At 42.0% G+C, this 23,073-nt stretch overlaps 1 protein-coding gene across 1 annotated transcript in view; it reads right to left on the bottom strand.

Moving 5' to 3' along the window:
• Positions 1-357: 357 nt before the first annotated feature.
• chrna8 (cholinergic receptor, nicotinic, alpha 8) overlaps positions 358-23,073 on the bottom strand; it is a gene marked incomplete at both ends in the record, with an annotated part of 28,479 nt that continues 5,763 nt past the window's right edge. The window contains 8 exons of the mRNA XM_079268082.1: positions 358-981; positions 1,121-1,230; positions 3,355-3,441; positions 4,083-4,277; positions 4,791-5,038; positions 12,486-12,595; positions 13,778-13,822; positions 17,993-18,132. Coding sequence (XP_079124208.1) covers positions 358-981; positions 1,121-1,230; positions 3,355-3,441; positions 4,083-4,277; positions 4,791-5,038; positions 12,486-12,595; positions 13,778-13,822; positions 17,993-18,132 — 1,559 coding nt within the window. The remainder of the gene's footprint in view (positions 982-1,120; positions 1,231-3,354; positions 3,442-4,082; positions 4,278-4,790; positions 5,039-12,485; positions 12,596-13,777; positions 13,823-17,992; positions 18,133-23,073) is intronic.

The following is a 23,073-nucleotide window of genomic DNA, read 5'->3' as shown; positions in this document are numbered from 1 at the left end:
GTTGCTGTTTAGTCTGCATATCCAACCTATTTTCCTCTTCTAGATATCAACAATTTGTCTCCAAAATCAAGAAAGAGAGGAACAATGAATGTCTGTTTCTATTCCTAATTTAGAATGTTCTAATGTAACATAATGGTTCAATTGACTACTTGATTCAGCAGCTTGGCAGAGTTGCAAGGCGCCACACTTTCTTGAGTTTCTAGAAAACACTGCGTGGCCCAGCTTGCGTACCCGGACTGTAGGCAGAGTACCACGTACTATACACCCTTCATTGTTTCCTTCCCCCTGTGCACGTTCTCTCTCTCTCTCAATCTCTTCTTCCCGTCTTCCTCCCCTCTATCCTGCTGCTGCAACCAGCTATGTGAAGTCCTTGGAAACAGCCTCTATGAAGTTGGGTGCTGCCATGAGAATGGTGAAGGTGCAAATTATGGAGAAGAGGGAGAATGCCACCAGGCACAGCCGGTCCACCACCGCCGCTGCAAACTTCCACTCGCTGCAGATGATCTCAACCCTGTCCTGGTCCCGGAACCGCTGGGCTATGTACGACACCTCCTCCAAGATGCGCTGGATCTCTGGTGGGGGGATGCCGACTCCCAACCCAGGTCCAACTCCCATCACCAGGCCTCCGACACCACTGCCAACTCCTCCAGATGGCTCAGCCTCATCACTTGGGGAACCATGGGCACGCCCGCCTAGCGCTACCCCGGAGTCGCTAGAAGGCGGGCAGTGTGGGCCTTCCATGGGGTGGTAATTGCCAAAGTAGAGGCTCATGGAGCCGTTGGAGCTGCCTGAGGGGCAAGGTGGGCAGGATGTCTGTGAGAGGGGCATACTGAGGCTTGGAACAGTGGCCATCTCTATGGAGCCGGTGCTGGTGTGGTGCTGGGAGTTTTGACTGTACTTGTAACCAGACCGCTTGCGCTCATGGGCAGGTTGTTTCATACGGAGAAACCAGGCACACCAGTTCAGCAGGAACACCCGAACCTCAAAGGAGAGATGGAGCATCAGTCGCGCGCACACATACACACACAAAATCACTCTCATATAAACATAGGTATTTGTGCTCAATGTTATCAATGACGATAGGGATGATTATCTGATTCCATCTGTTTCAGTCACTCACCCACTTGGGCATCTTGCCTCCGTGAGGGTCATGATGGTGAAACTGCAGGACTATAACTGTCACCACCACAGACAACCCTACTATCATCATGGTGCTGGCAAAGTACTGAGCTGCCGAAGACAAAAGAAAAATGCTTTTCGTTTTGCTCAGAGATAGAAATAAGGTCGTGTCCCCTCCCTTTAACTCAGCCATGGTCACAGTTAATGAACATGTACAAACAGGTAAAACATTAAGCTTGAATTAATTCCGAAAATAGGTTGATTTCACACTGTAACATGAAAGGAAAGCAAGTCTGATCAATTTAGGCAAGAAGTTACATTGCCATGGGGGAAGATGCACACTTGCACTGAAACATGCAGAAATTGTGACAAAACAGAGAATAGGGGTAAACAAAGTGGAGAGCGAGAGAGGTTCTGGTTCTGGAGGGATGTCTTCACCCACAGCAGGGAGCAGTAAGACAGGAGGGGAGCATTAACTGAACACCGTGCTCTTTCCTAACATGTACACACACACACGTACACACACACACACACACCCTCCTATACCCTCATATGTCTTGTTTGTTCGTAACTGTGAACAAAGAAGAGCCAACAGCTAAATACAGTGACAAGTCAAACTTCATGTGACCTCATGAGGTCTGGGGATACGACCTAAATTGGTTGTTTGTTTGTTTTTTCATTTTGCCTTTATTGGGCAGATGACAGCATAAGCATGCGCTGTAACCATTCGGCTACCAAGGCGCTCCAACCATATTTATTTGGATCATGAAAAGTAAGGTGGAAGGAATTTGCTGCGTCCTGACTGCTCCATGGTCAATCACCAATCACTTTGGGTTTACTTTATGGAAAAAGAGTCAGAGGAAGACTGCCTGCAGATAGGATGTACAATAATTTAAAACATAATTATGAGGCCGTGGGTCAAAAACCACATTATAACTAAATTTGAATTGAATTAATACTGAACAAAACCAAAATAAACTGAGCTAAATGGTCTTGAAACAGATACAACAGGTCAAACTAAATTAACTACAATGAAATGGACACACTCTGCTTATCTGGTGATTAAGAGCTGATGATAAAAGACATATGGCCTGATTCTGGCAGCATTGTTGAACCCTTGCTTTTTATATATTTACGGTCAAGCTCAAGCAGCTGCAATAACTCACATCCACATTCAGCCACTGTGCTGTAAAGAGACATTAGTCATTTTAACACGGCTGCTAAAAGTGTCCCAGGTGGCCTTGTGTTGAGGTCAAGGGAAACAAAAAACACAGATGAATCACTCTGTTGATGACGCTTTTGTCAAGCTTTTTCTCAGTGAGGCCAGTTATCATTGCATAGATGTAGTGGTGACCATGTGCAGCATGACCAAACCACACTCGCATCAATACACTCACATAATGTACGCGTACAATATATTTCCCTTTGACCAAGTGAAACTGATATGAAACATTACATACAGGACTGCAGTTGGAACTCAAAGCATGTTAAAACTGTCTCGCACACAAGAGAAAAAACGATTTTCTTTTTGGCCTGATGATTGCTCAGCTGAATTAGGAGCGTTAACCAAACTAACATGCTGCCTCTTCACTTGCCTCACAAAGTCTTTGAGGCCTTCTTTCTGAAATCTTTGGCCCCAAATGCTCTCCCCTCTCTCCATACATTATTTCTTCTCCTGTCCTTTCCTTCATGCTTCCTCAGTGGAGAATCAAACATATTAAACCCATTAATGGTCCTGACAGCTTTAGTTCTGGCCACCCAATTTACTCAACACCATCCAGGGGCGCTCTGAATGATGTGTAGATGCCCTCAGGCTCCTCAAACCAAAGCTCAGTGAGACACAAAGATGGGTTTTCATATATCATATTTTCAGGAGACCATTTATATTATATAGAGGTTAAAAGTGATAATAACAAATGCATGTTTTGCAAAATTGGTGTTTACTGGAAGTGCAATAAATACTAGTTGAAAACAAAACTTTCCCTTCCGTTTAGAGAAGCTTTTCACAAGAGGTAAACACACACACACACACACACACACACACACACACACACACACACACACACACACACACACAAAATATGTCTGTCTGGAAAAATGTCTTATCTGCAACGATAACTTCTTAGGCGTGCCGGTGTCACTTCCCCCAGGAAGGAATCACCAGGAGGTGATTCTAAATTCATGCAAGCTTAAGCATGTTACTGGAAGACACAAACACACATTAATATAACCCACCGATGAGAGGAACAGAGTCGGACGTGGCAGGCATGATCTCTGCTACCAGAAGCATGAAGACAGTTAGTGAAAGGAGCACAGTGATGCCTTGAGATATTGAGAGAGAGAGAGAGAGACAGAGAACATGAGCATATACATAAGGATGTGATCAGGGTCACTGGTGTATAAAATCATTCCTGTCATTACTTATGTATGGAATCAGTTCCGTTCTCATGACCACAACCATTGATCAGCTGCTGGAATCTCTGTCCAAAGTAGGTTACAGCCCCAGAAATCCCTCAAACACTTCGTACCTGGTGACTGCTCATTGAGACGGCTATTCATCATCTCACTGGCACCCTTAGACTTGCAAAATAGATTTAGTGGCAAGCCTCGTATTTTGAAATTCAATTATTCCAAGGTGATTTGACATGCATGGGTTCACGGCTCGCTATACGATGCATGAAGACAAATATGCATGCACAAGTTTGAGAGTGTGCTTTAATATGTTTATGTTAATGTTTCTATAATATTGAGTAAAGTAAATTTAAATGTAGTATGTTGCTGTTGGCGTTTGAAAACGACATTACTCCAAGTTTCTTTTACTAGCCAAATGCCTGGTACTTAAAAACTTTACGAACATCTTCACCTTCCTTCTACATTTCTTCCAAGGATTAACATTATAGTTTTCAAATGCAAAATCCTTTATTAATAACATGTGTGTTTGTGTGTGTTTAAGCCTCCCTCACCCAGAGAAATCTTTTCTCCAGAGTCTGCCGGAAGCAGGAAGACCAGCAGGGCCAAACCAGAGATCAGCACACATGGGATGAGCAAATTCAGGCCATAATATAGCGTCCTGCGGCGCATGGTGACCGTGAATGTCACATCAGGGTAGGGCTCCTTGCAGCAGTCATAGTACAGCTCATTGCGCTTCGCTGGCACACCTAAGAGAGAAGCACAACACACACAGGACAGGTAGATTATGTGGACTAATAAAGTAATTCAAGACTTAATAGCTTCTATAATGTGTGTAGACCAGAAAACCAGTGCGAGTAAATATTTTATGGGATGCACCACTCGGACCAGGCTTGGAACTTTGCTGTGCCTTTATCTGCTCTTTGTATTGTTGGCTGGAATTTTAAGCAAGCTAAGAAAAAAAGAAGACCAGAAGTCAGATGATCTATCTCACCTTGGACTCTAACTCTGGGGATGTGGTGTGCTGCTCTCACATATGGCCTGGCTACACACCTGCCAACATGTCAAACATTCCTGTTGCATGCCATCTGGTGCTGTCTGACACCCATTTTCAGCTAACCAACCGCCCCGGGGCATGTGCTGCTACTTGCTACTTTCAGTTGATATATATATACAATATAAATATAACTCATATTACACATCAAGTACAGCCATCAGGATAGATAGCTGTACTTGCAGCAAAAACAGTGCATCTCTCTTACCCACAAGGTCCCACTCCCCGTTGGGTATGTAGGTGGACGTGTCCACATCCAGCATCTGGAGGTCCAGCAGCCAGCCGTTGTGCGTCCAGGAGCCAAACTTCAAGTCACACTTTTGCACGTCGAAGGGGAACCAACGCACGTCAATGTAGCAGGTGCTCTTCAAGATGCCAGGGGGGATGTACTGGCAGTAACCTGATGCATTCACTAGGACGTTGGTGTGGAAGGTGGCGTCAAACCGCTCGTCCGCACTGGGGAGAGAATAAGAGAGAGTAATGTGTGTGCGCACCTTCGACATGTTTCATCGCCTTGCTGTGAGCTAAAGATCTATCTTTCTGAAATCGCTTTATTGCCTTTTTAATTGTTTTTGACATCAAGCTGGCAATTACTTTGAAATAGGTTTCATCAATGTGTACTATCATAGAGAGATGAAGACTCATAATAAAATAAGAGAGCGTGCACATTTGGTTAAGACAAATTACGGAATAAGAAAAGCATTGTGAGGGATACAGCATTCATTTAAAAACAGTAACTGAGTCCTGAGGGAACTATTTGTCTGTTTTGCCACTTCATGGCCATTTGTGTTTGTATGTTTTTGTGCGCCTGTTTAAGTGTGTCACTCTCTTTGCTGCTTCAGCCTAACCTGCCGCAGCAGGGAGCAGTGATACATCTACCAGCCATCTGTGAAACAACCAACCTGCTGCTGCTGCAGTCCTTCACCGCACATACACACCATTAAAACCCAGGTAATATCCAGAGTGCAGTGAAATTAAATATGCACTTCTACTAAGCCAAATATGCGGAAACAGAAACTAAATCAGAAGCATGTGGAAAACACCACAGATGCCTCCTTCAACGCTCTGCAGCTCACAACCTGCTTAGATGATATAATAGCAGGTTGTGTATCAGTAAAGTTTACAATATTAAAATTTTGAGATGGACTTGGCTTCACTCACTTTCAAACACCACCAAAAATCAATGAAGCCATTGGAATAAGGTAGATCTGTATTCTCTGAAAGTCTCAGGAGTAGCAAACGAAACCTTTGGGAACAGATACTTACAGCAAAGAGAATACCTGAACACCTACACTTAGACCCACTTCAGCTCTGGCACTCCAGTTCAACTCTAATTAACAATTAAAAAGTAGCTCCTCTGGTGTCGGTGAGAGTTTGAACTCTCTTGAATAAAGTGCCAGAGGCAAAGTCTGAAATTGGGCAGCGTCTTCAGTTTTGTTTCCCAAAATCCTTTTCATACAAATTGATTCTCCACTGTAGCAACTAGCCGGAAGGAAGTATCTCCCTTCCTCTTCATTGCTACTTTTTTGTTATAATACATATATTTTCAGCAGTCAGAAAGAATAGCAAATGTTACTGTAAAGCAGTGCAGAGTTTGTATTCATCACATAAAATGCTCCTAACGTGCACAGTAAGTCCTGCGTTTGTCATCGTAGGCCACATAAAAGCCTATTGAAATCCTTCTCACTTTACAATCCACAACAATTCAGAACTCAACTCAAAGATATACAACATGAGGACACGCACGATACACCTATACATGAACACACACACACACACACACACACACAAATCAACACACCCACAATGCAATCCCCAGCGAGAGAGATAACGCCAATGTGTCTGAAACATCCTGGAAACTCTTTCAGCCCTGACAAAAGAACGTGGTGTGCATCTCAACAGAATTTGTAGATGGACACATTTTACTTGACAATGCCTTTGCTAAAGATTGAGTGATTTACCGTTTTGCGGGGGCTTAAGTGTGGTAATTTATTTCTCTTCTGTATGTGTTGCTATCAGCTGTGGCTCTTGGTGCTGAGGGGGGGGGGGGGGATGTGTGGGTTGGCCAAGGCGGAGCTATGCGATGAATTATTCAAGCTTTGGCCTTAGTTCATCTGAAGGTGTGCGCTTTTCCTCCAGTGCTTACATACATTTCGCATGTCCTGGACTGTGTGTGTGTTGGAGGACAGATATTGTACAAGCTGTACAGAACAACACAAGATATTTATGGTATGAATTAGATTTTACATTAGATTTACATTAATTCCACTTTACTGTAGCTTGCTTCAAGATGGAAACATACTGAAAACTAAAATTCTCATCCAATTAGAAACATTCTTTTAAGACAAAAATATTAATTGATGTAAAACAAACATTTAAAAAAAAAATTATTTTTACAATGTTCACATTTTAGCCGTTAAATATGCATACTGCTGGGCAAGTGATAGACCTGGGAGAACGGGAAGTGGTCGTGTACAACACACACACAAGAGAAAGAGTACCGTGGACATGTGAGAGTGGGGCGAGGTGGAAACAGACCCGACATTGACAATAGTGGCAGTGACAGGTTCCTTCATCATGGGACATGAGTCACCAAAGCTTTCTTCTCACTCTCTAAACACCTGCTGCTGTCCTCACACAGGGGTGCGCGCGCGCGCGCACACACACACACACACACACACACACACACACACACACACACACACACACACACACACACACACGGAAGCCACAAAGTCAAGAGTGCTTCTGAGTGCAGAATTAATTAATATTAATATGTTCATTCATTTGTTGATTGCAGGGGACGAAAGCGCAACAGGGAGTACTACAGAACACTATTAATAACACTATTGCCATTTTCCTTTGCAAACATTTCTTTCCTAAACTTTTCAAATCAGAAAGATAAGGAATAAAGAGCTAAGGACTGTGTATTGCTCCATAAGAGAAAGCAAACACCTTCCCTGAAGATTTTAGCACAGTTGAGAGCCACGATCAGCACCAACTCAGGCCAGCAGAGACCTATCCATCCATGTACATTGTGTTATATCCCAGGAACATAGCATTCAACTAACAGCCTCAGGGGGTCCTGACACAGGCAGTCAGTTTGACAGCCGTAAGGCTCTGTGGTTAACTAGCTCTCTGAGGCTTCTGGATGCTCACCTTGCACACATGGTGCACAAAATGCACTTTGAAAACATGCATGTGTATATTGTATTTTATTTGCTGAGTATTTATTCATTTAAAGGATCACAGAAGAGTCATAAAATCAGTCCGTCTGTCCATCCATCCAACCAAAAAATCCCTCCGACTACTCATTTATTCAATTAATTCCGCTTTCATCATTACGGCCTGTCACAATGCGTCGTCTCTGTTGTACAGCTACTGTCCCTTCCTGCAAAATCATGATTCTGTCCGTGGTTTACCTGAGCTGGACGTCCTTCATGCGTCTCATCGATCCCCAGTCAAGTGAGACCATTGACTTTCCCCTCTAATGAGAGAGGAGGTCAACGGCTGACATAGCTGTTTTAGATCTGGACATTCTTATACAAACACAATCGCGCGCACACACACACACACACACACACACACACACACACACACACACACACACACACACACACACACACACACACACACACACACACACACACACACACACACACACACACACACACACACACACACACACACACACACACACAGCAATTCTTGCTCGCCTGACACACACGGCAGACGAGCTGGAGTCAGCCGGAGGTTCTCATCAGTGAAGTGGATGAGCTTCATAGCAAACATGCACCTCTGTCTCAGTAGAGGCCACATTCATTTGTCCTTTGTCATAACCTTCTTGTGAATATTATAATATTCAATACCTCTATAAATATGCCAAAATCTTACATTGATTTTTAGAAGGTTTAGTGTTTATGTTACTTAGTGTGAGCCACGTCGAAATCCATTGGACGTGCAGTGTTTTAAACTCTTTGATCTGAATCGGAAGATTCCATCTGTCAATCACAGAAACCTTTATCTTTCACCAAATATGGTGAGTAAGAAAATAATTTCCACAGGCACTATGCATGGATATGGTGGGAATGGCAAATCCATGACTCACAGTGTAGATTACCCATGTGTGAAACCTCACTGTGAGACAACACGAGTGAGTGCGAGCACAATATGAGAGATTTCACACTTGGATAATATGAGCCGAATGACTCATCAAAGTCAACATCACATTTTCATCCCACTCCTCTTTTCTCTGAACGCATGATGACATCTGACCTCAGCACTCTTGAACATCATTAACTTCGTATTCAAACAATATAAATTAATGGAGGGATTCATGACCGGGTCGCGTCTGTGCTGCATGCTAATAAACCGAAAGGCATCTGCTCTTCAACACAGTAAGACGAGCGTGTTATTGGCTGCGCACTGACGGCCCGCGGTGTAATGATGCATGTTGTGCCACTGCGGTCTGTAATTGTGTGACAGCGTGTATGTATGTGGATGTGCGTCTGTTTGGAACTTGTGTATTGAATGTGATATTTGTGACATGAGAGCTTAGATGTGTGTGGTGTAATTAGTTAGGTGTGTGTTTGTGTGTGTTCTCAGCAGTGATCCATATTATTGCTGAAAACTGTAACTTTCCATCTCTCCTAAGGGGGCACACACAGCTTATAAGCTTGGCTGTAAACTGAATAAACTCAATCTTCTCCTTCAGCTTCACTTCAATGTTTATCATTTCTAACATCGAAGAGGTAGGCAATAGTCTTTTACTGAAAAACCTTTTTTTCTCAATTGCCCAAACTGAGACATGTATGGCTGTTGTCAACAAGCTACAATGAATACATTTCTGTTTTCAATCCTGTCTTCTAAAAATGGCATTTATATACACAACTAATTTGCATTAACAAATAGGAAACAGAATGCTGATCACATTATATACACTGAGGAAAGGTGGACATAATCTGTTTGCTGTAATATGCTGAGTTTCTAGGGATTGCCATGTAATTTAGTTCAGATATTTATTATTTTCAGAGGACAAATCCAGATGACTTTCCCCCGACTTTTCCTCTTGCACCAGAAGCAGATCAAAGAGTTCGTTTATCCAGGGAAATATCTCAAAATCGGCTCAATGGATTGCCACATGATGTACAGACGTTCACGTTTCCCCTGAGGATGATCTGTAACTCTGTTGACCCCCTTACTCAGCTGGACACATCCTTTGATCAAAGATTTACTGTAGAATTACATTTACACCAGCTTCATCTGTACATTGTGTTAAGTGCCAAATAGCAAATATTTTAGATTAAATAAAGGCATGTTAGCATCTTCATTGTCAGAGTTTTAGCATGCTGACATTCAATATGGGAAGCACAGCCCCACAGAGCCGCTAGCACGGTAGTTCTGTTTAGTGTTTAACTAAAATAATCAACTTTTCCTGTCTTAACCAAATGCTTTCAAAGCCCAAACCCAACAACATGTGGGACACAGAGACAGGTAGCTGGGGTGATTTCTAAAGGGGAGTCGGAGAGAAAGAGTTGATTGAACAGAGTGAATTATAGTGAGACAGTGAGTTATGAAAGAGAGACGGAGGGAGACTCAAAAAATGAGATGAGAAGAGAGATGGTAAGACGGGATGCATGATGGAGGCAGAGAGATTAGGATGGGTAATCCTGGCAGGTCTGAAAGCTGAGCTTTTAAAATTTGGGTTAATGCCCCCGAACCTTTGTTTTGTCCTTGTATTCCCTGTCATGTGCATGTGTGTGTGTGTTTGAGTGTGTGTACTGGGGGAGATATGGCAATGAGGAAAAACATCTGAGGCTCTTCTCTCCATCCACTAAGTAACATCAATGAAGAGCGACTGCAAAGCACTCAACCTCACTGCATGTGTTCAAATCTGTCAAGTTTTCTGTTTCACAAGCTTCTCCACACATTTTATCTGTGTAATTAAATCCTTCTGTGCGATTGAACCCCAGCATCACTTCCCCCCCCCCCCCCCCCCCGACTCTCAGACTCGATCATCCGTCTCTCACTCAAGCATGCAAAGGCAATGCAATTAGTTGTTTTGGAGAAAAACAACTGGCCTACATTTCTAATTGACTTGGGGAGCATCACAAAGAAGCGTGGAGAGCAGTGGATACGGCTTGAACTGAATCCAAAAATGCAATGAGCTCGCTCAACTTAATTTATTGATATGTGGTCTTTGCCCTAAGCCTGTATGTTGCCTTAAATCTAAAAAACAAAACAATATTCAGTATGTCTCAATGTAAAGCAGCATTTTGACAGCAATAGCTCTTTACCAGCGTTCACTTCATCACATTCGTGTCATAATTGTGAACAAGGAAGTCCAAATCAAATCGTGAATGAGATCGACAGTTTGTCAGCCACTACACTGCATCGTATCGTAGGCAGACATAGACAGGTGTTCTGTCAATGGGAGATGATGGAAGGAGTGAAACATCACTTCCAAAAAGTTCTATTTCAAGAAAGCAAATAAATTGCCAAACTGGTTGATTTTTAAGACTCCTTCTTTCTTTGTTAAAGAAAAGCTATTCATTGGGAAAAATCTAAAATAAGTTAAACAAAAACAAATACAATGGAGCAAGTGAAAACATATAAGACTTCTTGAAATAAGATGTAAGATACAACTAAATAATCCTTTATTAGTCCCACAGCAGGGACATTTGCAGTTTAATATTTAGGCCTTTCAAGATAAAAATAAATACTTGGTAGGATTTTGCATTTTTGCAGTGTTGGAGAACGTTTTCCTCATAGTAATAAGAACTAAGTAGATTTTTGATTTATCGTTTTTTTCTGTTGAGTGTTGTGTTTCATTGTTCATCACATTGGCTTAAAGTAACCCTGATACGGCTTTAGTTTGTGGAGATTAAAGACAGATTTCAATAAAATTGCAGCGCTCAGGATTAAATTAATATTTCAATCACTCCAACACACTTAGCCATGAATAAAAATAGAGAGAAAACATGTCAACTCTGACAGGCGGGTTTATCTGCAGCACTGACTGGTGGATTACAACACCTATTTTAAGTTTGACAACGAGAAAACCTTTTCAACTTGTCATAACAACCAGCAACAACAGATTCCTTTTGGCCACCTGGGGGCAGTGGAAATTAAATATTCTTCATGGAAACATTTTCTCCCCTTTTAAGTTCATATGATGAACTTGTTGACAAACAGTTGCAGACCGTAACATAAATTTGGAGTCATGTTTTATTCCCCTGGTGAATGTAACACTCTCTTTTAGCTCTGTTGTTGGTCTCTACCAACTCCTGCGGGACATACTTAGCTGCTAAATGCTCTACTAGGTTTACCAGCTAGTCAATAACTGTGTTTGACTGCTGTTTGTTGTTTAGCAGGCAGTATACAGAGTTTTTTAAATTAAAAACAGCTGCCTTGTGAAGCTGAAAACACTATGAGAGTGGTGTGAAGTAAGGAAAACAGTAAAGCTGCTGCCAGACAGGTGAAACTCACAATAAAGCTCCATAAAGCCGATTGAAGCTCAAAGTTCAAAGTTCAAAGTAGCTTTTATTGTCAATTCTTGCATGTCAGGACATATAAGGAATCGAAATAACGTTTCCCACTCTCCCACGGTGGAACATAAAGTGCAGCACAACACATAAAACATAAAACACTTCCTAGGCTAAGTGAAGACAGATATCCTAGTTAAAACATATACTATACTACAATAAAACATTCAATACACATAAAAACGGGAAAAGTGGGCAATTAATAATTAATTAAGCTGCAGATTCAGGTGATAGTTTTCTGTAGGTCCATCATTTAAAGCTACCCCTTTCATTGTAACATTGTCATTTGATTTATTGGTATTATAAATATATTGCTGCTTTTAGGAAGGTGGTGATGAGCAGGAGAAAGCAGCTCTGACCTGTTGTAAAGGAGGATGTCAGGGGTCCATATCTGGTCTGAAGGGAATCGCAGGTTCTGGACACCGGGGTAGTTTTCTTGATTCCAGCTCAGGTAGATGTCAGTCCAGTACTGAGACAGAGAGAGACAGAGACATTTTCACTAGACCTTACATTTTTTTGAAATGGGTGCAATAACTCTCATACTGCAAAAAACAACAACATTATGTCCAATGGTTAGTTTACCTTTTACAAGAAAGTTGTACATTCAATAGAAATAAGAGCTGTATCTTGCCAAGAAGCGAAATGAAACTCAAGGGGTAGAATGATTCTTGCAGTCTTAGTTTTCCAATTAAAAACAGCCACGCTGAAGTTATCAAGGAATGGAAAGAAACAGGTTATTCCTGCAGGCATACCTAAAGGCTTAAATAATGTAACAGTCTATTACCATTCACAGCCAATGAGCTACATTATTAGTCTACAAAATGCGATGAAAAATGCAACACTGTTGGATAACAAAGTAGGGATGGTTCTGCGCTCTGCTTTTTGAAATCTTGTTATTTATTTCGGGCCACCCCATCTCCCCAAACATCAAGTCGAGATTTCTGCTGCACTTAACAGTGGGAACCAGGCAAACTGTGTCCTACTTGAAACTGTTACACAGACTAATTTGGCTTGAGGCTGTGAAACTGTCAGTGGACTGTTTAGCCTGTTGGCATTAAGTCCATTAACCATCAAGTTGACTGCCACTTAAATATGCTGCGCTCTTCCTCTCTCATTTTGTGCTTGACAATCTGACGTTTTCTTGAGTATGCTGGTGCCAGCATTGAACACGCACGCACGCACGCACGCACGCACGCACGCACGCACGCACGCACGCACGCACGCACGCACGCACGCACGCACGCACGCACGCACGCACGCACGCACGCACGCACGCACGCACGCACGCACGCACGCACACGGCTGAGTTCCAGTGTTGAGGATGAGTCGATGAGTGAAAATGTGAGTGCTGAATATAATTGCAGATAACTAAAACATACTTGGCTGGATAAGCTACTGCCTACTAATACTGGGTAAAAAGTGAATATTAGATTATAAATCATGCTTTTAGACTGTGGGCAAGTTCAAAGACTCAATCCAGGAAATGAATTGTATCTCTGGACATGAATGGTTAACATTTTATATTATCAGCAAGCACTTAATGTAGTGGCACTGGTAATCTGAAAAACACAGCAATCGCGTAATACAATTAGAAATCTAATTAAAGCACATTAAATTGATGGTGATGTGCCCTTCTTAAACTTTGACTCACCAGCTGCAGCCAGGCGTTGGTCATCAGCACTTGGTTCTTTTCATCCTGAGAACAGAAACAGAAAAAAGGAGAATATATTTATTTTTCTTTTGTAAAAAAAGAAAAGAAAAGCAGGCCAATCCATGTTTAATAGAGTGGAACGGGGCAGTTGCTCTGCATCTCCAAAGAAGAACAAACCAGTAAAATGTAAAATTGTATAAAAGCTGTTATGTAAGCAAGTTTAGTTCCGTTGAACAGTTGACAAATTACTCAATCCTTTTAAAACTGCAGTGCAGTAGGTCTGAATGGATTCAAATAATGGGGATGGACTGTAAAATGCCAGGCTACCTCCAAAAGAAAAAAAAACCTCTAATCATGTTCACAGAAAAAAATCCCATCACAAAAAATGCTCTGTCTTTCTTTTCTCGACACCCTGGCTCATTTGTGTCCGTTTGTTTATTTAATTAAGGTGGAAACACTTAACAATGCTCTATTAATGTGGTGAATTGTCTGGTTATGAAGTATCTTAAAAGCACCATTGCAAACACACCAATGATTAAAAGGTATTAACCATAAAGAGGAACAATGGCAAAAAAACAAAACAGGAATTAAAAAATGTAAATAAAGTATTATCAAATGTTATTATAACAATAAGTAATTCATGTTAATTTCTGCTTTTAAATCCTTAAATCCAAAATAAAGATAATAAAGCTGAAAAATAAAGGTGGAAAGAATGCAGGTTGAACCCTTTGTCTTTATCCAACAACATCAGAAATGTTTCCAAAGTGTACTTTGTGTACTGTAAATTATGTTGCTAATATTCTAGCTGCAACGTTAAATTAGCATTTCTGCAAGCCTTAGAATTTCAGCTTCATGTACAGAGAGGAAAAGTCAGGACAGGAATGCCTGCATGGTAGAAAGGAATGCTGAAAGGGATCAGACAATTTTCCATTTTTTAACGCAATGCATGTGTTTATTCACTTGTATTTCTCCCTCTATTTTTCCTATTTCTAAGGTTGGAGTTGACAGTGTGGGCACATATGGCAAACCCTTCTATAATGTCTTTTCTGAAAGCAGATGACTCAAATGATCGAGCAAAAATCACAGCTGAAAGTAATAATTAGAAATGTGTCTCTTCAGAGATTTCAAATTCCATAGTGGTTTGTGTGTGTTTGTAATTGAGCATATTCGTTTTACTTGTTATCTATAGATGCGTGTGAAGGTATTTTTTGATTCTATAACCTCTCCACATTATTACTGATGTCTTTTCATCAATACATCATTCTTGACGTTTATCTTGTGCTTCAACATGAATGTATGTGTTATACGAGTCTCTGTATGGGCAAACGTATGTCGAAACACCTGGAACCTGACCTAGAAACACACGGACCGGTCAGTCAACATAGTTTACTTTATAGCCGATGAATTAATGAGTTGAATGAACATCGGTGTTCCCATTACAACTGAACACGCTAAAGTGCACTAGCACACCTCTGGGTCTCAGCACATCGGTTAGTGCCACATAATTGAAGCAACCCCCCCTACCGAGACAAGCTATTCTCAGACTGACACAAATATTTATCAAATTAGCAGCTTGTCTGGAGGCTACAGGGAAGAATACAAGCTATTTGCTAAGAGATGGTCTGAAAGGTGTTTTATGTGGAAATAGAAAGATGTCTCAGTCCCTCTGGAAAGGTTGAATGAGCATCATTGCTGTGTTCCAGACATTTAGTTTAGCCTGTATACGTATCTAAGCTGCTGGCTAAGCACAAGTGCCTTGCTAAAAGTGTCAGTGAAAACAGTAAAGTTCTGTTATTTTACTCGATACCATATTTTTCCCACCACTCCGAGGACATGCCAATGGCTTCTGCCCCGTCCCCCTCTTAACAATACAATGGCCACGTAACTACAGTTTGTAAATGAGGTTACTTGTCCACTTGACTTGTCTCCGTTAGACGCTCTAGAGCAGGGATTCCCAAAGTGGGGTGCGCGCACCCCTGGGGGTGCGCGAGAGGAAAAGTGTAATGGCGGTCTGATGGTAATAATATTAAATATAAAAAGAAAATGTAATTTTAATTTTAAAACTGTCAGGTGGGACATCTGAAGCTATCAGTCGTAAAAGAGGAGAGGGACAGAGAGAGAGTCTTTCATTAGTCTGTCATGAATTGTAAATTAAATGTGATAATCTGCCTCTGAGCCTGTGCCTGTGTCCTCGCATCCGTGTTGCTCTTTAAAAGTGACGCCTTGTGTAACTGAAAGTTATTGAAACTTTGTTGCAGTGTTTCAGGGCGTTTTCACACCTTCAGTTCGTTTGCTTTGTTCTGATTCAGGCTTTAATATGATACAATGTTGCAGTTGCTCCTTTGTTCGGTTTGTGTTCACACTGCAACATTTAACAGCGGACTAAATCTTGTAAACAAATGCCACGCGCAAGCAAACTGTTCTCTCATTGGTCCGATTCTTATGCGGCTATGAAGGCTTAAAAGGCTCTGTTGCTTCTTTTTTTTTTTTTTTTATTAAGGGGGGGGTGCGCGAACCCGGTCGGGCTGTAGAAGGGGGTGCGCGGCCTAAAAAGTTTGGGAACCGCTGCTCTAGAGAATCTGATTAAAACACAATTACACTCACAAATGACATTTAACATGATAACCCTTCCCCAAAGTGTCTCCTGTCTGTGGAAAGGCTAGATGAAAAATGTACATGCAGCCTGCAAAGTGACTTGCAAGTTTTTGGTCCTCTCTGGTGGTGAATGAGTCGAGAATTCATCTGAAGGCCTCCTGCTACTATGAGCAGAAGTTTAACGATTTGAGAAGTCATTAAAGATAGTCGACCTGGATTGATTTCTAGGGCACAGTTTGAAGGGAGGAAGGAATGGTAATTTTCATGAATTGGGAATGTGTCGGAGTGTCAAACTCAGGTAGACACAAAACACACACGGGAAAATAGCCCGTAGGGAGAATTCGACACTTGTTATCTAGCCTAGACAACATGAGGAGATATGGAGGGGAGAGTAGATAAGCAGCGTTAATGCCTCTCTCTGCAACTAATCTTTAGGATCAAAACACTTCAGACAGAAAAGTGGGCATCCAGACAGAAAAAAGCACCGGGGAGTGTTGTTTAAGGGAGCAGGAAGTCCCGTTTGAGTAACGCATTAATGCTTTTAAAGGCTTATTAGACGCCAACACACTGCATACATACACACAGACCTTTTTACGACTCAAGAGAGGCGTCACAGTGGCAACTAGTTTACTTTTCATCGCTAGGATTGGCAAATGATCTACCAGATAATAACTGTGCTTGCATGCGTTTGATTGGCCGGCACAGTGTCTTGCTGGATGACGATGCCTTGCAGCAGAAGTTGAGCAGGAGTCCCATGTGTTGGCACTCCGGCCGCATCGACGGGCCCTGCTGCTAGCCATGTGTTATTCCATGCAGGGTTACTGGCGGTCTGAACGACGCCCTAACCACACACTGCTTCAGTGGAGCAGCAAAAAACAACTACGCTCAGCCAGCTTTGCCTCGATGAATAAAGATTAAAAATAATGGAAGATTGTGTTATAAGAGGAATTAAGAGAATTACAATCTGTCAGAACGGATGTGCAACATACAATCTTTTTTTTCCCCAATCGGTTCAAACCATATGTCAGTAAATGGTAAAGTTGCAGCCGGTAGACTTTCTGGTAGAGAGTTCACCCGGGAACATTGAATAAACGTATTCAGTTTGTGTGTGGTCTGAATTAATATGTGTCCCAGTCCAGAGGCTCTTCATGTAATAGAAGTCAAACAGCAGAAGTGCATTTACTTCTGCCAACATTTAACACTGTTCCATCAGCACAATGCTGGATGGGTCACTAAGGATACTGCAGCTTGATACACACATCAGACCGAAACACACTACTAACATAGCAATGTGAAACACGCTACTTCTCTTTTTGCAAAGATAATATTCAAATGCTGTATTTATTTTCAAACACTTTCTCTCACTTTTCCTTGGAATCGTCACTGCGGTGATTGTAATGATGTAAAGTCTCTCAGAATGTGACGCTCAGCTAATTACCCAAAGTGTAAATGATGCAAGTCACCACATAGCGGTACACTTCCACTTCAGCTTTCCATGAAACTACACACTGTACACCCAACAAAACACAAACGTCATATCTTGTCACACTTCCTACATTCTACACTGCCCAAATGAAACACCATGCCACACAGAGTAGAAAGTGAATGTGTCTCCCTCACCACGTCTATGATCTGCAGCAGTGTGAACCCCAGCTCCACTAGAATGGCGGCGGAGTCATTGACCACAGGTCTCTCCAGTCGGTTGTAGTTAGTCAGCAGCTCCTTGTACAACCTCCTCTGATATTCTCCCTGCTGGGATCCTGGAGGAAACAAAAAAACATGATTTGTCGAAGGATCATTTTGAATACAAAGCATCTGCATTAAAAGTTGTTCAAAACTAAGCACCAACATTTGAGCAGTTCATTCTTGACCTTAGGTGAAAGTTTGTGTGACAGAATGAAATCAACTTGAAGGTCCCTTCTCCGATAAAAGTAGTCAGTGGTTCTTTGACATTATTTTGTCACACATAACCACCAACAGTTGCTACATATTTCAGATTTGAAGGTGCACTCCTCCATCGACGACAGTTTCTGAAGTTCACTCCTTGATTTACAGACGCAGGGGGAGCACTCTTCTTGTTTGCATTTAAACTGTAAATCTTGTGCTGGATTAATTATGTCTCAGGGCAGGATTTTGAGAAAATGCTATCAGTGTTTTGGCGCGGGCTATCCCTTTCCTGCAAATTATACGTTGGAACATATTCCTGTGTACTGCGGCTGATTTCCAATCGAGAAAGTAGCTTCAATGGCCTTCCTAACCTTTTACCCTTCCTTTGCTGGCACCAGCCTGCAGCCAGATTATAATTTACCTGGCAGAGTTTTTTTGGCACGCTGCCACATACTTTACCTAATCAGTTCATTCAGATTGCGGCAATCTGTCCCCGATTCCTACCGTTCTTCCTGTAATCTTGGTATGAACACTGTAAGGCAGGTCTGTTGTTGAGCTGAGAGATTTGATGAATAAAGAACACTGTCGATTTAAACGTGCGCCAACGTCGGCATGTACATCCACAGACTGTTTAACGCACACAAGAGTGGCAGGGCTGTGAGTTGATGAGGTCCAGGGTGATTACAATGACGCGTTTGTTGGCCCGACTGTCGTCACCGTTATTGATACCTCACCTTCCACACACATTTCACACTGCCCATTTGTCCCAAAATAACAGACAGACACAGACATGCAAACACCTACATGCACATACACGAACACGATCAGACCACACTGTTAATGAGCTTGGAGTCAGTGATCTCACTGTCGTGCAATTTACAAAAAAAAGACAAAAGTGCAACAAAGTGAAAATATCCTTCTCCAAAAATCCTTCGTACTAACAAGTCATTTGCGGTAGTCTCATAATCAGTCGTCACTACTCATCAGCTCATGTGTTCACACTGCAGCTACAAAATCACTTTTTGTCCTTGTTGTGATGTATGTTTTGATCTGTTTTAATGATTGGGGGCTGCAGCGTCAAAGCAAACACCGTTCAAAATATCCAACTATGAGAGAGTGGATTTGCGTAACAAGCACATGGAGGACAATTCAGAAGAAATATTTTCAGAGTAGTGTCTGAATATAATCCGTTTATGGTCACACCGATGAACACAGTGGTAATTTCCTGCACTGAAAAATGATGGAAGCAAGCTAAACAGAACAAGAGAAAGAACAAAGACAGAATATAAGGGATAAACGTGTGGTGTGGATGAGAAATAAGGAGAAAGTATTACAGAGATAGAGGAGCGAGCACTACAGCCCTGCAAAGCTGTGAAGAGGACCGTGTTGATTGGCTCATTAAGGCTGTAATGAGGAGAGTTACTATGAGGAGAGCAGCACTGAGCCTGAGGTCAGAGACGCTACGAGAAGCTGCTCAGCACAGCGGAATCCTTTTCGCCGCTCCACCCTGCCACACATACTGATTAATACATCAGCCTGTACTATCCTCTCTATTGATGCATCCATCTTCCAGATACCTGATGTGGAAGTTGGATTGACGGATCCATGGCTTTCCTGCAGACACATTCAAACACATGCACACTCACAGACATAGATACAGACACACTGTATTGGTTTTGTTTTTTGTCTCTGTCTGTAAGCATGTTTGTTTGGACACCCCATGCAAGTGCTCTAATGGCTGATGGCTTCTGCGAAAACACAATCTCAAGAAATCAATACACAGTACCACAAAGTCATAAATATGTCCATCTGTGCACAACGTAATTTGCACATGCACTCAAATTTAACTACAGCCTCATCTACCGCTGCTACCCTGCCAACCTCCTTCTGGTGTCTCTCCTGGGTTTTATTACTGTGAATTGTGAACTGAGGTCCAAAGAAACTCAACAAAACTAATAAAGTCAGTGGAAAAGAATCAAAAGCTCCGTCTCCGTTTGTTTCATAAAACCGTGTTCAGAAGTAATTAAATAATCAAATACAATAAATCAACCTAAACCCACAAAACAAACGTGTGCAGCGTACACCAGGGATGAAGCGATACATTTATTAGTTTTTTTTCTTCTTTTTTAATCATCACACTAATGAAGCTCATATGAAAAGCTGGCAAGACGACGCCGCTTCCCAAAACCAGCGAGAGGCATCATCAGGGAGGGAGTGAGAGGGGGGGGGGGGGGGGGGGGGGAGTAGGGGAGCTTCAAGATTTGCCATTTGTTCAGCACTCCCTTTATTTATCTCCCTCTTCAGCATCCTCGATAGAGAAGTGTTTCCCAGAGCGGATGAAAGAAAGTCATTTTGTCAAGAAGACTCTTAAAAGCCTTATTTGTCCGAATGTTATCTTTTAAACAAATGTATGTTTCGTTTCAGATGGATTGAGGCCACTTACACAGCACAGTGTCACAGATCTTAGTGATGCGTTTTGTTCAACAGAGAAGTGTTTCCTGATCAATTGTGTGTGTGTGTGTTAAACACAGACATGCTAATGATAAGCCACTGAAGCAAAATGAATACTCCATCAGTCGCTCCTGGGCCGCTTTGAGCTCAGGGAAGCAAACTCAGAGTCAAATTGTTAATTAATGTCTAGTCTGGTGGCGTCATCGAAAAGTAAAAACGTGCTGTTTTCCCGTTTCCACGAGAAACAAAAAAAATGATGTGCCCTTTAAATACAACTGGTTGGTCTTAAAATGGTTTGTGGTCAGGCACATTGTTGGCGCATTGCTATCTTGAGGCAGCAGGAAGTGATTGCGCCATTGACCAACAAAAACCTGATTTAATGTCAAAGGCTCAGTATTATCCTTCTATTTAAAGAGCACATTATTCAGATCGTAAGATACGCCTACAGAGACGGGCTCATGCATGCTCTCTGCTTGTTTTACACACACACACACGGACACACAGCAGCGCTCCTCTTCAGTTAAATAGACGGCGGCGGCAGAGGGTCCAACGGCCGAGGATCCCATAGATGCCCCTTCCCTTCCTACACAAAATGTGACGGCACCATTAATTCAGCACCCTGTACATGGACAGCGACAAATAGGAAGCGGATTGCCCATCTAATCAGTAAACAGTAGAAACTTATCAATAGCAGACAATTCTAGGGCTGTAACAAATAGCTGGAAGCTTAAAAGATTCATACAAATGTTGTGTTTTCCATTCTAAATACACGTGAATGCTACACAGCTTTATTTCATTTTTTTTGCTAGTCATTCTGTTTAAACCTGGAACTTCTTTACAGTTGCAGATAAATATAGGTCTACACTAGAGCTAGATTCCAGTGGAGGCTCACTGGTTTAGCACACTAATGTCAGTCCTGAGCTCCAGGATGTCTGCACATAAAATATGTTCCAATTTAATAAGCAGAGCCAGACTGCTTCTGCGCACATAAGGGACCCCGAGGGCATCGACACCCAAGGGGACATTTTATGTCAGCTCCGCAGAAGCCCACAAAATGTTAATACAATTCACTCATTAACAAGGTCTCCTTTGAGACCAAGTTCATTTTGATTTATTAGAACAATATTGGATGTGAGCGCTAATCTCGCAGATTCTTGTGAAAGAGAATCAAGAGGAAATGAAAAATGTGGGACTCATAGAAACGTAAATTTGGTCTGCACATCCTTATGCATTTGTGCCGCGTGGGGGTGAAACAAAGTGTCCAAGAATTCGTCACCCTGCCTTTCAGTCAGTCCAAACCGGGAGAGGCTCCAGACCCTGATGTAAAGTTTGAGAGCGATTCAAATATAAAGGACAGAAATGATGTTGTGGGAGTTCTTGGAATGAGACCCACTATTTTGTAAGGATTGAGAGTCCCACATTAGGAACATCAGGACAGAGAAATGGTTGGAAAAACTGATATTGACAACAACGGTCTCTGCTGAGTCAGGAAGGGACAGCTGCAGCCACGAAGAGAAATAAAGGATAATCGTGCTTAGCATCAGCAAAAAAGAAACATTTCCATCGTGTGTGCAAGGTAAGAGGAATATCAAATTTCTGACACATTTCTGCGGGTCTGTCAAAATGTGAGAGATGGGAAGAAGAGTAGAAGACTGCTGAAGATTGCTATTGTATTCAAGACAATCCCAATTATTTACATTCTCTTTCCTTCTCATGTAAAATCCACTCCAATCTTTGGAATACCCCACTCTTTCACTATTCTTCTGCAGTTTTCATTCTTCCCTATTTTGACTGAACCTCTCTCCTTCTATCAGCGCCTTTATCCCTTTACAAGCCTTTCCAAATCTTATGATATGCCCTCTTTTGATCCGCCTCTATATATGTCTCTATTGTTAACCTCTATTCCTCCTTTTCAGTCTCTCCGTCTTGTCCTGAATTGACTTGTTTTTTCAGCTTTTGTTCTTATCTGCAATGAATGAGCGTGATTCTAGAGCCGATTAGGTTGTGAGGAAACTAACAAAGAGCTGGAAAATGATTTATGGTCATAATCAGTGCTGTCACCAACTATTGAGCAGCATGTGCAAACAAATGGCTGGATTTTGTTAGAAAGCCCCTCAAGGTGATGGCAAGTGAGGCCAAACAAACCGGAAGAAGGTGAACTTTGTTCTACAACTGATGTGTGTGAACTGTGAAGCCACAAATATAGGTTTTTGTTCGAGGTGGCATCTGAAAATCGAGAACCGTGCAAATACACCTCTTACATCAGGGTGTTTGAGTGCCCCGACGAGCTCAGCTAAACCCATGCAGGATGAGTGACTGTCAAACACACACATATACACAGACTTTCAACTGGTAGAACGAAA

The sequence above is a fragment of the Melanostigma gelatinosum genome (assembly GCF_949748355.1).
Source record: "Melanostigma gelatinosum genome assembly, chromosome: 5".
Taxonomy (NCBI): Eukaryota; Metazoa; Chordata; class Actinopteri; order Perciformes; family Zoarcidae; genus Melanostigma; species Melanostigma gelatinosum.
Note: the sequence above shows the minus strand (reverse complement) of the source record. Positions and strands in the feature narration are given on the sequence as shown.